This window comes from Pholcus phalangioides, unplaced genomic scaffold (assembly GCF_987345545.1).
Source record: "Pholcus phalangioides strain wild (caught in Gottingen) unplaced genomic scaffold, Ppha-v1.0 ptg000015l_1, whole genome shotgun sequence".
NCBI lineage: Eukaryota > Metazoa > Arthropoda > Arachnida > Araneae > Pholcidae > Pholcus > Pholcus phalangioides.
In genome coordinates this window covers 62756261-62772273 of record NW_028301608.1, presented here as the reverse complement: position 1 = coordinate 62772273, position 16013 = coordinate 62756261, and the positions used below count along the sequence as shown (strand labels likewise).

Genomic DNA, 16013 nt, shown 5'->3' with positions numbered 1-16013 from the left:
GTCATGGGCGTATATGTTCAATCTACTTTATTGGAATCTTTTCCAGTGAACATGATCTTTTCTTGTCGTATGTCCTCTTATCTATAATCTTCTTGGTCATTTCTGACAAGTTGAGATTTTTTTTTTATTATGGGAATTTCGTAATTCTTTTCTCTCTCCCCCCCCCCCCCATATTTGTTCGATTGTTTTCTCTTATAGTAAGTACACTTCGAATTCAGAAATTGAAAGCGCATTTTTTTCTTTTATTGTTTTTTTAATATTTTTTTCAGATTAGCCTTGAAAAAATTTCTATTTCTTCTTCAACTTTCGTAACATATTCGGTGTCGTTTGAGGGCGCTTTTTTCTCCTGACGGCGGTGTCTCTCTCTCTCTTTCCTCTCGCTTTAAACGCGGTTTGCCCGCCTCACTTCATTCAGATTTTGACGCTCTAAGAAAGTGGATTGTCTCCTTGTAAACAAGCCTTTGTTTATATCCAGTATGGTCGGTGTTCGAGTCACGTTCTTCAGTCTTCTAGCTTTCGTTCCGGTTATTTGCATCAACGGTAGGTCATATTTGATTTGATCTTTTATTTTATACGACTTTTTTGAGCATTTCTCTGGAAATTATAATAATATTTCTCCCTTTTTCTAGCACGACTCTATAATATTTATACATCAGCATTTCTTGGAAAAATATATTTTTCTTTGGAAAACAGACTCATTTCCGATTTCCGGAAAACAAGAGGCAATAAAAGTAAAATAAATTGCAATAATATTAAAAAAAGTCCTATGATCATAAAAATCGAGCAAAAAAAAAAAAAAATCGAATCTATATATATATATATAATATATATTTTTTGAAGTTTTAGAGTCGTTTCAGAGATTAAATTGATATTAAATTCTGATCATGAATGGAACACATAGATAAAAATATAGCTTTTAGTAAAAGAAAATGTTTTAGTTTTTGATTGATCGATACTGAAATAATTCCTTTTTAATGACTAAAAAAAGCAATTGTTCAGACTTACGTAATTAAATAATTTAAGTCATTTCCATTTTTCTAAAAATATTTTAAACGAAGCGTTGGGCAAATGTTGGTCAGTCTTTGACTGACTTTTTTTTTCAAATACTTTCCATTCAAATTTTTGTATGAAATGAACATTTTTGGGAACTAAAAAGTCTAATGAGCGTCATAGTATTTTTTAAAATTTGTTTACAATGAAATTTGATTTTTTTATGATTTTTCAAGAATGAAATTTTCCGAAATTTTATTCCGATTTTTTATCTGAAGTTTCTTTCCCTGACCATGAACAGAAATAAATTTTTAAAAAATAGAAAAAAAAAAAATTTCCAATTTTTTTTTATCACATGCTACATGAGGTCTCCCAAAATTATAATTATCAATTATTTTGATTAAACTAAGAATTTATATTAGAAAATTAATTGGGTATCTACATTATTTACAAAGAAAAACATGTCAAATTGATGTCCAATTTTTTGGAACTCCGAAAATATGTTGTTCAAGTAGCCAGTCATTATACATAAAAAAATTGCGTGATTTGGTCACGAATTGTAAGAGCGGTCAAAAATGGGTTAAGAAATTTAAAAACAAAATCAATAATAAAACCAATTATAAAATAACCAATCTATAAAATAATTAATGATTCAAAATTTTGTGATTTATTAATTATTTGAACTTTTTACTTAAATTTAAATTTTTCTTGTGTCTCTAAATTACTCTTTCTCTATTATTCGTCGAGATCGATCCCTCCCAGTTCTTTTGGAGTGACATAAATAATTAATACTATCCGCTTACAAGAAAATCGTGTCGAAGGGTCTGAAATGCAACTTCGGTGGTAAGTATTCGTGTGAGGTAATCATGTACGTGCAAGAGAGTATAATTGCTATTTTAGTGTCCGTGTTCTTTGGTGAAAAAGTCACTGTAAAAAGTCATGAACCTTTTTCCTCTTTTTTTTTTGAACGAGAGCCAAAATGGAAATGTTTCAACATGTCACGCATTCTCTTTTTTTTTCTTTTAATTTTTCTTACCAGATATTTTTAGTGTTTTAAACGCTTATGACAGAGCATGTACCGTAACAAAACAGCTTGCGACTCTGCCATGCAAATGAACGTCTCTTGATCACGTTTTGAAGGTTTTACCAAAAAAACTGAAAACAAATGTGATTGATTCAATGTTTCATTGCATAATTAAATTACATTTTTCTCCAAATGGTTACCAGATTTTATAAAATGATCTATTCATCCAACTATATTCTCTCTTTCACGTTTTGAATAAAATTGCGGCTATCACGAAACCTCGAAGAACAAACGCTAAATCTAAATGTCAAATCGGGATTCTTACATATTTCAGAGTCGCCCTTATCAGAAGCGGGAGCCGGAGTGAATCAGGGCTCCTTAGCCCCGATTTTTGAAGTGAAAGTTCTTTAGCGACATAAGAGTGGAATTTTTTTGTGAGGTACAGAAAATTCATCACAGAAAGTGGAACGCTTTGTTTTTTTGCAAAACCGGTTCCGTAGAATGACTGATTGTGCGATGAAGTTCCGAGAAGCAGATAGGTTGTTGTTGTGGTGGTGGGTAGGAGGGACGGTTTGGATGCTTTGTGTCGGACAAAGATAGTTTATTAATTTTCCCTACCTCCCCGTGACTCCACTGGAATCGTAGAACGTCCCTTTCAGTATGATGGGCGATGCAGACAGTTTGGAAGGAAAAAAAATTGGGTTAGGTCTGGAGCGGGAAGGAATGTGTGTTCCAGACATCTTGTTTACTACAAAAAAAACGTATTTGATGTATGCAAATATCTTTTTCAATTCTATTACCGTAAGTGCGAATCCCCACCAACCACTGGCCCCGGTGCGACCGTACCTGACGTACATCCCCCTCCCCAAGGATGACTGTGACATATTTTACAAAACTCTAAACAGCGATGAACGTATTGAAAGAAAATCGTACGGCACTTCTTTCCGCAGAAACAACTCTCGATAACATGTGTTTAGGAATTATATTTATTCTATAGGAATTTATTTTCGGAAAAAGATAAGTAAAATAGTTTTTTTTAAATAAAAATAGTTGACATAACAGTTTACATAGTTCCATAAAAGAGATTTGGAACCCCCAATCCTTCCTTAGGATTGTTCAAAATTTAATGATCTCCTTTTTCCTGGCAACATGATTAATTAATGCATGCAATGTATACAACGCCGGATAACCAATAATCTGTATGATTTTGTTATGTCCACTTTACGTTATCACTAGTAGCGTTTATGGTGTTTCCGAGCATAATGTGAAGCCCTCTTCTCTTGAGGACCCCGGGCCGTGCGCGGGTGGGCAAATAAGCGCGGGTGGGCCGCTGTGGTGGTCGAGTGGTTATAGTGACGGACTCGCGATGCGAGGATCCGGGTTCGAACCCCACAGTGGTGGTCGGCTGAAGTTGGTTTTCTGTGGTTCCCAACTTCAAGGCGCAAATGCGAGCCGATCTCCCCGTTAAAAAGTCTCGCCACAGAGAGCAACAGTCCTACAACGATAAATCATTCAATCATAACACTTCACTCATAGTTAGAAAAACTGGTGGCAGATGGCAGCACTACACATAACAAGCATTACACAGAAACAAACTTTACGTCAGGTTGCACTACACGTACGCGCACATTCCCGCATGTACCGATTCGTTGGGGGGTTCCGCGGGAGGGGTGCATTTGTGGTGTAGCAGTAGTAGGTAGGGCTCGGGGATCCATGATGTTCTTAAGTCAGCCATCTCGTTGGGCAATCTGCCTGTTGGGGCGTTGTATTTGTATTTGTATAAAAAACAAACATATATATATCTTAAATTGGATCCACGGAAACAACTTTTCGTGTACCACAGAGTACGCCACAAGACTTACAAACGTAAGTAACATACATTATATACGATTCAGAGGAAAAACTTGAAATTTCAATATACAGCGTGATAAAAAAATAAAAGCTAAATCACATTCTCACATTATACGTGCAATAATAACACATACGATGCTAAAACAAACATATTTCAATTTCAAAAGTAGTATCTGAGGCAAGGGTGCTCAACCTTTAGGAGAGTGCGGGCCACTGCATTGGTTTGAAAACTTGTCGCGGACAACTTAAGTTATCTGTGAAAATGCCGCGGATTAGTTGAATGCTCTGGAACTGTGCCGCGGGTCACTTGAGTGATGTGAAAATGTGCCGTGGGGTCAAGATATATATATATATATATCTTGCCGCTTAAATGATATAGAAAAGCACTGCAGGTCTTTTAAGTGATACGGAAAAGTCCCTAATGTGTCCCGGGTCAATTCAGTGATGTGGAACTGTGAAACAGGTCACTCAAGTGATCTTTGTTCATGCCACGGCTTCTCTAAGTGATCTAGGAATGTACCGCTTAGTTCATTTTTACAAAATTAGGTTGGAGGTTGCAGGCCACATCAGATGACTCCGAGGGCCATATTTGGCCAGCTGGCCATGGGTTGAGCATATATGATCTAAGGTATCGCATGATCCGTTCAAGCTAAATAACCGTATCACTAACCTAGAGGTGTACGAAAGGAGGAGCCCCAAGACGATAAAAAATTTTGAATATTTTTAAATATCTATGCAAAATAACTAAAATTTTGAAAGCCAATACCTTTATATGCTCAGTGCCATTTAAACGCAGGAGGAGCGCTGGAGCCCTCAAGTGCGGGGGGGGGGGGGGCTAAGATCTATCAGAGAAATCACTTTGCCCGAAGCCTTTGATGTTCTTTAGGCGGCCCTGTGTATGATATCTTAATCAATTTCTGTTAATTTGAAATGATTTTTTAAGGTTATTAACTGAAAATTCTCAGTAAGAAATTCCTTGTACCCTTCCCCTCCCAAACCTGACGTGCTCCCTGCAAATCCTTCGCATGCCCCTTAACTAACCAGGGTGTATTTCTACAGCAGGTAAAACAGAATAAAAATCACATCAAAATTTTATTTTCAAACAAATGCTTTAGGAGATTTACGCTAAGCCGGATAGCTGAAGCCACACTAAACCTGTCATTTATTTTATTTTTTAGTGATCATTTCTTACCGGCAACCTCTGTCGCTCGTGCTCGAGGTCAAGAGACAAATAATAATGTGTAATATACGACGAAACACGATGGTCTTTATCCATTGATAAGTCGTTGCGGTTTTTTTTAGCCTCCCGTGTCCAACACGCCTATTGTTTTAACCCTTAGTATGCGTGCGCTAATCCAAGCGCAGGGGGAAAAAATACACGTGGGTGATGAAAAACTTTGATTGAAATAGAATAGGGATTTCCGGAGAGAGATCCAGACGACTGACAAAACTTTTCATTGCCATTCGATTCATTACATTGCCATGACGAATGATTAACAATCGCTGTTTAAAGCGGAAGTGAGTTCATAATAATGGATTAGGATGACATAATGGTGCTTTCTTTCTCCCATTGGCCATTGGAAACATACCTTTTTGTATGATACAGCGTGCCCAGAAAGTCCTTACCCAAGCATTTTTCTGCTCAACCATAAGAAGCAGACAAAAAAAAAAAAATAATAATCACAAAATATATATTTTCATGTTCCCCAATCTTCAGAATCCGATTTCTGCATGCGCAACATGGACATTTGCCACATGTTTTAGGGGGAAGGATTCATCATAGTATGACTCAAATTTTTATAAATTTTAAATTATAAAATTTCGGAACAATTTTTTTATAATCACGTCATACTGAATGCAACGGAAACAATATCAACTCCAAAAATTTGTTTCAATATGTCACAATGTTGTGTGTGATTCTTCAATTTAACATCTTTTCCTTCGAAAAATGATTTATGAAACAATAACAAGAAAGTTTGCATGTTCTATCAACATGAAATCCTCAAATCTTCATGAATATTCTATATATTTGTAAAACATGGCCTCCACAACCCGCAGTAGGGCCCACAGGCTGGGATCTTTTGCGGAGCCCACCAGACAGTAATTTTCACGGGCCTCACTATAATAAATGTATAATGTTAAAAAACAAAATATGATATGAATCACCCTAAGGTGATGGGCTGGAGCCCTGTCAGCCCCAATTTTGTGGGGTCCATGTTGCAGAATTTTATGCATCTGATCTTGCAGATACCTTTTCAGATAAACAACAACAATTTTCATTCTTGGTTCAGGTTGGTGACCCAATGCCACAAATATTGAATAAGGCTATATTGGGGGGGGGGGGTTAGAAGAGACGTTCCCAAATGCTGAGACAGCATGGAGAATTTTTTGAATAACCCAAATATCCGCACAAGTATTTTTTTTTACAAGGAAAACTCATCTTTAGTTTTATTGCGCATTGAAGATGAGATAACTAAAAAATTAGATTTTTATGACGTTATCAATGATTTCACTAATATGAGAGTGCAGAAAAAAGCATTTGTTCCAAGACATGTCATGAAGAATTAAGCATTAGATTTTTCATTTGAAACTACATATCTTTTCATTATGTGTTTCGAAATAACATTTATTGTATTTGATGACGTACCAAACATCTTCAACCATAGCCGACGGGGGAGGGGGGGGGGGTTCACTCAGGCCCGTAACTAGGATTTTTTCGCCCGGAGCGAACATTATTTTGCCACCCCCCCAACAACTCTAAATTTCGATAATTTCATGACGGTGTTCTTTGTTTCCACCTAAAATTGCTGCCCCCCCCTAAATTTTGCCGCTCGGGGCAGTTGCCTCCCATAGTTACGGCCCTGGGGACACCCAGTACCTCTTTTGCCCAGGTTCCCATCAAGTCAAAGTCGGGCCCTGCCAGTCTTTATAATCATGTATCAGAAAAGTTTTTCTTTCGAGAAATGTGTAAAACAAAATAAATTTCAATGAGTACGATAAATATTGAAAGCGATTGTAAATTCTAGAGTTTAAGAGGAGATTCAGGATTCATCCGCAAATTTAATAGCAAAATAGTTGAATTTGTACTTGAGCAAATTGTGAGATATCAGTTTCAAACATTTCTCTGATGTCAATACATGAGTGATTATATGATTGAAAAATTCCATTGTTTAAAAAAATTCTTATGAGTAAAATTCGATAAATTACTTGCTTATGATTGCGTAATTAATTAATTTTATTCGTTGATTTTGGCATCTGAAATATGTAGCAAATTATTAGAGAATTTCATTTACTTCTTCATATGTGCTAATATGAAATTATTTACTTTATTTCAAATATTTTTTAAATTGGTGGTTTTGTCTACGATGAACGGTTGAAGGAAGAAAAAAGACTGCTAAGGACTTTCTCTCTGGACACTCTGAAGACATTAAATTAGCTAAAATCAACTAAATCATCAACTACCGACCAGCTAAGGACAAATTTGGGTTGAACTACTAGATTTACGCTAAGGACTGTAGAGATAGTTCAGCCCCTTCCAGTGTTCTTCAACCTTTTTGCAGCTGCGGACCGGTAAAAGTGGTTGAATAATTTCGCGGACAGGTTAAAATGTGAGAAATAATTTGCGGACAGACGAAACAAAACAAGAGAAATAATTTTCAAACCGGCAATATGTAGATACATATATTGGGTAGTATATGTAATTTGTGGACCAGCAAAAAATAAATGAACGAAGAAACTATAAATTTAGGACAGGCAAAAAAGTAAACAAGTGGGAGAAATAATTTGCGGGCCCCCAAAAAAAAGTAAATAAATGTGAGAAATAATTTTGCGCTCGAGCAAGGAAATAAATGAATGGGTGAAAAAATTCAAAGACCGACAAAAAATAAATACATAACTTGGAGAAAAAATTTGCGGATGAGCAAAAAAAAAATGAATGGGAAAAATTTTCAGGGCACGCCCAAAAAATTATATGGGGGAAATAAATAATTTGCGGATCGGCGGAGGAAAAGTAATGAGAGGAAAGTTTGTGGACGAAAACAAACAATAAATTTGTTTGATAAATAATTTGGAAACCGGCAAAAAAAGTAAGGAGAGTAAATCGTACAGTAAATAAATGGGAGAAAATAATTTCGGACCAGCACAAATACAATTAGGAGTAAAAATATAAGTAGAAGAATAATTTGGGGACTCGCAAAAAAAAAACAACAAATAATGGGAGAAATAATTCTCAGACCTGCTGACGGCTGACAGAAATAGAAATCAATATAGAGAGAGACGGTGTGCAATATTTAAATTAAATTTAAAATTATGTAATGGTCCTATCAATTGGGCGAAATGTTTCGTGGACCGTAAATAGATTCCCACGGGCCGGTCGGCCAGTCGCTGAACAAAACAACACTGCACTAAATCACATTTTTCAAAACGAATTCAAGCTTCTAGGTTCTTTTAAAATTACGTATAATCAGTAGCTATAATACCCGACACTGCCCGGGTTTTTTACAATTACTGGGAGGACTGAAAAAGTGACAAATCATTATAAAGGCATACTATTATGCATAATACTGGCAGCATTAAAGAATTCCAAACCATTGTAAACGCATATGCATGTCTGAAACGTATTGCTAGGGGGAACCACGGTAACCAAAATAAACCTTCCGAAAGTGGAAAGTGATTGTTGAGGCCCAGGAAACATTGTTGCCCGACAGTATTTTGCTCATTTTGGGCATTTGCTCTGGTCTGAACACGACACACAGAAATAGACAATTTTATATATATAGATGAACGTATTTTTACAAAATTTACCTGCTGTACTTATGGAAAATTTCATTTTCAATATAAAATTGCGTAGAGGGGAGCAACGCAGAGTGAACACATTTTTTAGGAAAAGAAAAGGCGTATAATGATCCAAAAAAAAAAAAAAAATACAAATGAAAATAAACATGTCTAAAAAGTAAGAGAAAAATGGTTTTTTCCATGATTTTAAAAGACAGGAAATCCTTAAAAAGTGACAAAGAAAACGTGGGAAACGATCTTTTAAGTACAAGCTCCCATCACAACTAGAAATAATTTAACTTGGAAAGAATTGTGCTGGGAACTCGCAGTTCTTTATAGCTTGTTTCTTTCTCTCATTCATATGTTTCTTTGAATTGGTTCACATAATCCGAAATTGAGAAATGTGGAATATCACGAAAAATGAGTCAGATATGGCTGCCGAAAATAGGAAAACAAGATGTGGAAAGTTAGTAGTTTTTGAAAAACAACGAAACTTACAGATTTGAGACACGTTCAAAACTTGGACTAAGAAAGTTTATGAAAAAAATTCAGACTTAATCGTGAACACCTTTTGATAAATTCAATTTTATTTCATGTTGACTATTTTGTGCTGAAAACCTGAAAAGAAAAAAAAGATGAAAACTTGAAAATACAGGTTAAATTTTTTGTAATTTCTTGAATAACGACTTGAATAACTAAGAAATAATGTGTGTTTTTTTAAGTTTTGAATGAATTTTAATTTTTTTGTAAATGAAAAGCGAGCATGAGGTAAGAAATACGTGTTATACAGCAAGTACAATTATAAATTATGACACAATATTTTTTTATTATATTTTTTATGTATTTTTATTATTATTTTAATGGAAATGTTTCTTTCCATTTTTTCATGCTTTAAAAAAATAATGAAGTAAAAATTTTTGAAAAAAAAATACATTGCTAAAGATACCCTGTAAAATATTACAATACTGTTATCTACATATATAAAATTGATTTTCTGTGTGTCTGTGTGTGTTTATGTTCTCTATACAAATCTACAATTTTAGATCGATCGTCGCCAAATTTTGCATATATACCAAATGGGACCCGACTTGAACGATAGGCTACTTTAAAATTTTGTCAGAGCAGGGCAAATGCCCCAAATGGGCAAAAAAACCGTAGGGCAACAATGGTTTTTGGGCCTCAACAATCACTTTCCGAACGTTTATTTTGGTTACCGTGGTTCCCTAGCAATGCGTTTAAGACGTGTATATGCCTTTACAATGGTTTGTCATTTCTTCAATGCTGTACGTATATGTATAATAGTTTATGACTTTATAATGGTTTGCCACTTTATTCAATCCTCCCAGTAATGAGAGCTTTTTGAATAGACACCATCATCAGCATCACTTTGAGGGTAAGGCAAAGGATGATCCCCCCCCCCCATAGAAATCAGTGTTAAAATTGCCGATTTTAATGTAGAAATGCGGAAATTTGGTGGGGTTTTTTCTGTCACATCAATAATTTTAAAAATTGTATTAAATACTCGATTTTTGAAATATTGAGTTCGCTTAGAGATATACGAATGCCCAATACGGAGATTAAATATGAAGTAATTAGCCGGACCTACATACATATACTTTTGAGTTGGATATCCATGCAATAACATTGATTTCAACTTTTTATTTATATCTTCTCAAGCATGAAAATTAATGTCTCCGTATTGTCTTTCAATATTCAACTGCATAAATTCACATATAGTTTAGGTTGCTTTAAAATTAATTATGGGCCCGTAAAAAGTTCATCGAAAAAATTCCACAGCTTTAATTAAGCATTTTTTGAAGCAGAAACAGGCAGAGATAGATAACTTGAAGTTCAAAAGGGGGAATCGAAATACCTAGCACCCTTTGAAAAAAGAAAAAAAAAAAATTTTTTTTTTACGTTTCTTTAAATCTAGATTTGTTTCTTTCATGAGTCACGTAGGAAGTCGCCATATTGGTGAACTTGGACACGGTTTGCATGTCCCTCAAAGAAAGAGAAGAGGGAGATATCAGGTGATCCAAAAAAGCCTCATTGAAAAAAACCCGGGCAACGCCGGGTATTATAGCTAGTTGAATATAAAATATTACATATATTTACTTGTTGAAGGAATATTGTATAGTATTTCTTGACTTATCCACCACGGCACTTATGATGTTAAAAACATAATTTTGCAAGCTTACTGCACTTAAACCGATGCAGTGCCATCATTAATATTTTATCTTAAAAACCGCATTCTTTCCCAAGCATAAATCCTAAGCATTCAGCACTTTTTTAATAAATACAGTATTTGATTTTATAATACAAGAAAACAATATGGAAGATATATGAAAGCTACAAGAAATAAAAACCATGAAAATATTTGATTGAGTCTGATTATATTTTTCGCCAAAAAGCGCTTGAAAACATCAACCTCGGTTATAACGACTACTCAGTTACAACAATAACATGATGCCAAATCTTCGATGTCGTTATCAAGGGGGTTGACTGTTCTATGCTTTTCGTAAAGTTTCTATGGAGGCATTTTGAGAAATGATGAAGCAAAAACACTTGTGAAAGAACTCATTGCTGAAGATACGTTATAAACCGAGCCGACCTTAGGGATATGCGACAGGAGCGGTCACACCAGGCCCCGCACTTATGGTAATAGAAGTGAAATAAATACACATAATGTGTGCTGTATATGCAGTGTATATATTAAAAAAATACTTTTTTTTTCGTAGTAAACAAGGGGTCTGAGCTTCAACTGATTTGATTCTAGAACTTCCAACAATTCCCGAATTATCACTCTCATCCATTCTGAATTTAAATAAATTCTGGAAATCATTTTTCTCATTAATTCTCAATTTTCATCAATTCTGGGTTTTTTTCTCTCCTTAATTCTGAATTTCTATCAATTGTGGGATTTTTTCTCATTAATTCTGAATTTCCGTTAATTATAGACTTTTTCTCTCGCATTAGTTCTGAATCTTCATCAATTCTAAAGTTATTTTTCTGATCAATTCTGAAATTATTTTTCTCATTAATTCTGGAATTATTTTTCTCATTAATTCTGGAATTATTTTCTCATCAATTCCGGAATTTTTTGCCTCATCGATTCTGGGATTTCTTCTTTCGTTAATTTGGAATTTTCATCAATTGTGGGATTTCTTCTGTCATTAATTCTGAATTCTCATTGGAGAGTAGATATTTTGCAGCACTCCTGTATATTCGGTGATAACCTTCGCATTAACCTTTAAATGCACAATTCTTCACCTCCCACAAAATATATAAAATCATATATACAAAAAAGGAGCCAGAGATACTTTTCGCACCTGACCCCGCGCCTAATAAGGACGACCCTGCCTATAAAAACTATTTCTAATCGATTCTGAGCCTAAATGTGGAATAGATCCAACAGCTTGAAAATTGTAGACTTTCTTGTTGAGCGAAGCAATTCTGGGTGAACATTTGAAGATAGTAGACATCGATTATTTTTCTTGCTTTTATTTTTGGGTTAACAAAAAAAAAATTTAATGCTTCTTCAGTGACATTCAAGTGAAGCTTTTTGGTTGTGTGTGTGTGTGAGTTTGATGACCCTTCACTCACTTGAATGTCAGAACGACCTTCAAAGCATTAGTTATGTAGTTGGTCCAGAGCAAAGACGCCAGACTGCAGATGCTCCGGCGCCTGGCTGTCGGTCTGCTCCGGGACAAATCCTTTAATTCCGTATTTTTGCTCCCAATTTTCAATGCAGAAATTTTTTGCCGTTTTTATTTTCTGTGTGCTGCCATCTTTAATTTTATTAGATGCTGTCTCTCGGATGACTGATGTCCATTTTTTTCTCTCTCTTGATATTATTTTTGAGACGGAATTTTGGGAAATTGAACTCATCCATAACAAATTAAGTAAACCAAAAAAAAGAAGAAAAAAGCGATTATTTTTCCGAGATGTATAGGCTGTTGCGGAAAATTCTAATATAATATTAAATTATGAGTCATTGATCTATATATTTTTCGTTCTTTTTGAATTTATATTTTTCTCACGTTTTTTGACTTTGATGCATTAAAATGTGTTTTGAAATAAAAGGTTTTTTTTTTTTTTACTTTTTTGCCAAAAATAAGAGGAATTTTTTTTAAGTATGATAATAAAAATCATGCAGTTTTTGGTATGTTTCCAGATGATGACAAAAATATTGTACATAGAAAAGGAAAATTATAGGGAGTCCCATAAATTCATAAACAGTCTAAAATTCATAAAAATTGAAGGAATTGGTATATTTGAATGCGGTTTGCGAAAAAGTTATTCTCGCCATAGGGGACTTCTTTTTTTTGCACAGAAAAAACGTTTAGTTAAAATTTTTGTCGATAGAGGGCCAAGGAAATCAGTCCGGCAGGAGTGATTGGACCTGAACGTCTCTTCAATCTTTTCTGTGTCCGAAACATTCGTAAAGTTACAGCCGGCGATTCGTGGCTGAGGTAAAATAACAAAATAACATCATCAATAGTGCTTTATCTACCTATGTCAGCATCACAATGGAAACCCTTATGTAAGCGCCAACAACAGGAAAATTCAGAAATGAGCGGTTAATCGTACACCCTGCATTTGATAGGACTCTGATTTGTATACTGCCAGTGATTTACTTCCGCGCAGCCACCCTCTATCGATAAAATTTGAACTAATTGTTTTTTTTTGCAAACACACACACACACACGCGCGCGCGCGCGCACACACACAAAATCCCCTTCGTGAGAATAACTTTTCCGCAAACTGCATTGAAATATACTGATTCCTCTTCAATTTTTTATGAATTTTTAAATTATTTACGAACTTATGTGACACCCTGTATTTCTTGGCGGAATTAATTTCATAATTCAATGCGCATTATTTTATTTAGTATTTTGATCGAAAACGACTGGTTTTAACCCTTTCGTCATCACTGGGACATTATGTCCCCCTAATAATTTTATTGCTTTATTAATATCTTTCCGAGAAAATTGATTAGAATAAAAGTAACTTAGTTGTTCATTGCGTTTAATCATTATTGAAACACCACTAGAACATATTATGTGTCTCACTAAAAAGAAACGGACAGCTCCGCCGGATTCTAAAAGAAGTCACAACACTTTCGGAAGTACTAGTTGTATCTGCAGATGATGATTTAGGAAGAAAATTCCTCACTGTGTGCCTCCACGCAGAGCCACATATTTTTTTTTTTTTGCTGGGGGGGGGGGGGGATGGCTCCACACGTATGGCAATAATTTCTTTCATTTATTATGAATATTCATGGGTGCTTGAATTATCTCTGTCAATTATTTTTCTTATTTTCGATTTATCAATTCTTAATTTTCACATTATTTCTCAGATAATTTTTTTCATTAGGTCCTAATTTTCGTGGTTTTGGAAATTATTTCTTTCATCAATTCAAAACTTTCTTCAGTTCAAATTTTTTTTTTTTTGGTAATTGACATTTAATTGTGTTTATATTTTTTGTATGGATATTTTTCAGCATTCCCTATTTTGTAATAGAATTGATCCAATCCCCCTCTCCCACAGAATATATAAAGCGTCTTAATAATTTAGGGGCCCTTAGGTCCTTAAATTATTAAGACGCCTCTGGCCCCGCAATTATTTTCACACTGGCCTCAGCGTCTGGTAAGGGTGGCCCTGCCTGTAAGGGGACTCGAAACCCGGTCTCTCGTATGCTGGACGAGTGCTCTCCCTCCCCCCCCCCCTCAAGCTATGGAAACAGAATTTTTCTTCCTTGGCGCGTGTATATACTGGGAATGGCTCCGTGCAATGGATAACGGCAGCAATCAACTAATAGCTCGTAAATGACATCAGGGCCAACCCCCGACGGCGACATATATGTAGAGAAAGATGTCCTCTCCACTTGTTAATACAAGATTTTCGGAAGAACTGGCTTCATCTGGGCCTCCACGGGGACTCGAACCCCCCCCCCCCCCTCCGGACGAGTGCATACCAGGGACCGGGATTCGAATCCCTGTTTAATGCAGAGATGAATTTTCTTCCTAAACCATCATCATATCCAGATATAACCAGTTCTTCCGAAAATCTTGTATTAACAAATGTGGAGAAGACATCATTCTCTATATAAGAAGTCACTTTTTTTAGCAACTATATTTCATTTGGAAGATTTTCTCATTCACATTCTGTTACCCCCCCCCCCCCCCACCATTAGACGTGGCTCCAACTTGCATCTGATTTTCACCCGTGGCTCCCCTTAGAATACCCGAGGACCACGAGGGGACCATATGGCCCTAGAATAAGAACCACTGTTATAAATGAATTAAAACTTTGGTCATATACGAGGTCATTCTCAATCAATAACAACGCGGTTCATTAAATGTTAATTCGCATCTGCCGATGACATCAGTTATACAGGACATTCATCGCTTTGTTTCTTTGGCCATGAAACCAGAAATAATGAAAGCAAAAATTTTTTAATTAGGTTATTGTGATTTTATTACCCGAATGTTTTACCCGGTTGATACGTGTAATTCATATTGCTTACTACAACAACCTCAATACGAACACTACTTTCATGGACAGTTCCCTCCGAATAATTTTCTAGAGAAGGAGTTCAAACCATTTTTTTCGCCTTGTCGTTCTCAAGACAAATGCGTTTGATATTCCTATGATTGTCCACGGGACATTAAGAGAGTCAATAGCGTGTATTTTTGTCCAATAGCGTATTGTCGATAGTATTGGACGGGGGTTGGAGGAAACGCTGTTTTCTCTTTATCGATTCAAGTCACTAAATTATGTGGAACAAATAGTCTCTTTTACCTTCTAGCGCACAAGAACAAAACCGTTTCCCATATAAGATACGTATTTCTTTTTTTTTCTCACGCTATATTGCGCAACTGGACAAGCTTGTCTTTTCAGTCTTGTCTATGTTGGATAGCAAGCTCAGAATGAAAAAAAAAAATGGATTCTCTTTCTTTGCCCCTGTTCATTTTCAAGGGCGCGGTGTTGCCACTCTTTAATAACCTACAACCGCAATAACTTTTACTTTATTACTGCTTATTTTTTTATTCATTCGTTTTTCACGTGCCTGGAGCATATATAATATAAGCTGCGCAATCTTCAGGTATTCGGATTTCCGGGACGGCCTTTGCACAATGAGCGATTGAAGTGTTTATTTTTTTCTAATGTGTGTGGACAATATCGTAGAAAGAAGGACTGGATGTGCGTCATGGATCTGAAATGTGTTCTAGGGAATTCTAAATTGCTTTTGAGCGCTTTGTTTAAAGATTTTTATTCATTTATTTTCCCCTCCTTGTCCCTTTCTAAGAAAACTTTTGTTTGTCAAAAGCTAACCTTGGGGCCAAGTCTCTGACTGACAAACTTAACAAAA

The 16013-nt window shown here is 35.4% G+C and overlaps 1 protein-coding gene across 1 annotated transcript in view; it reads left to right on the top strand.

Moving 5' to 3' along the window:
• Nucleotides 1-16013, top strand: part of LOC149076441 (uncharacterized) — a 41612-nt gene continuing 25599 nt past the window's right edge. The window contains exon 1 of the mRNA XM_089244008.1: nucleotides 1-540. Within this exon, the coding sequence (XP_089100134.1) occupies nucleotides 477-540 (64 nt within the window). The 5' untranslated portion in view covers nucleotides 1-476. The remainder of the gene's footprint in view (nucleotides 541-16013) is intronic.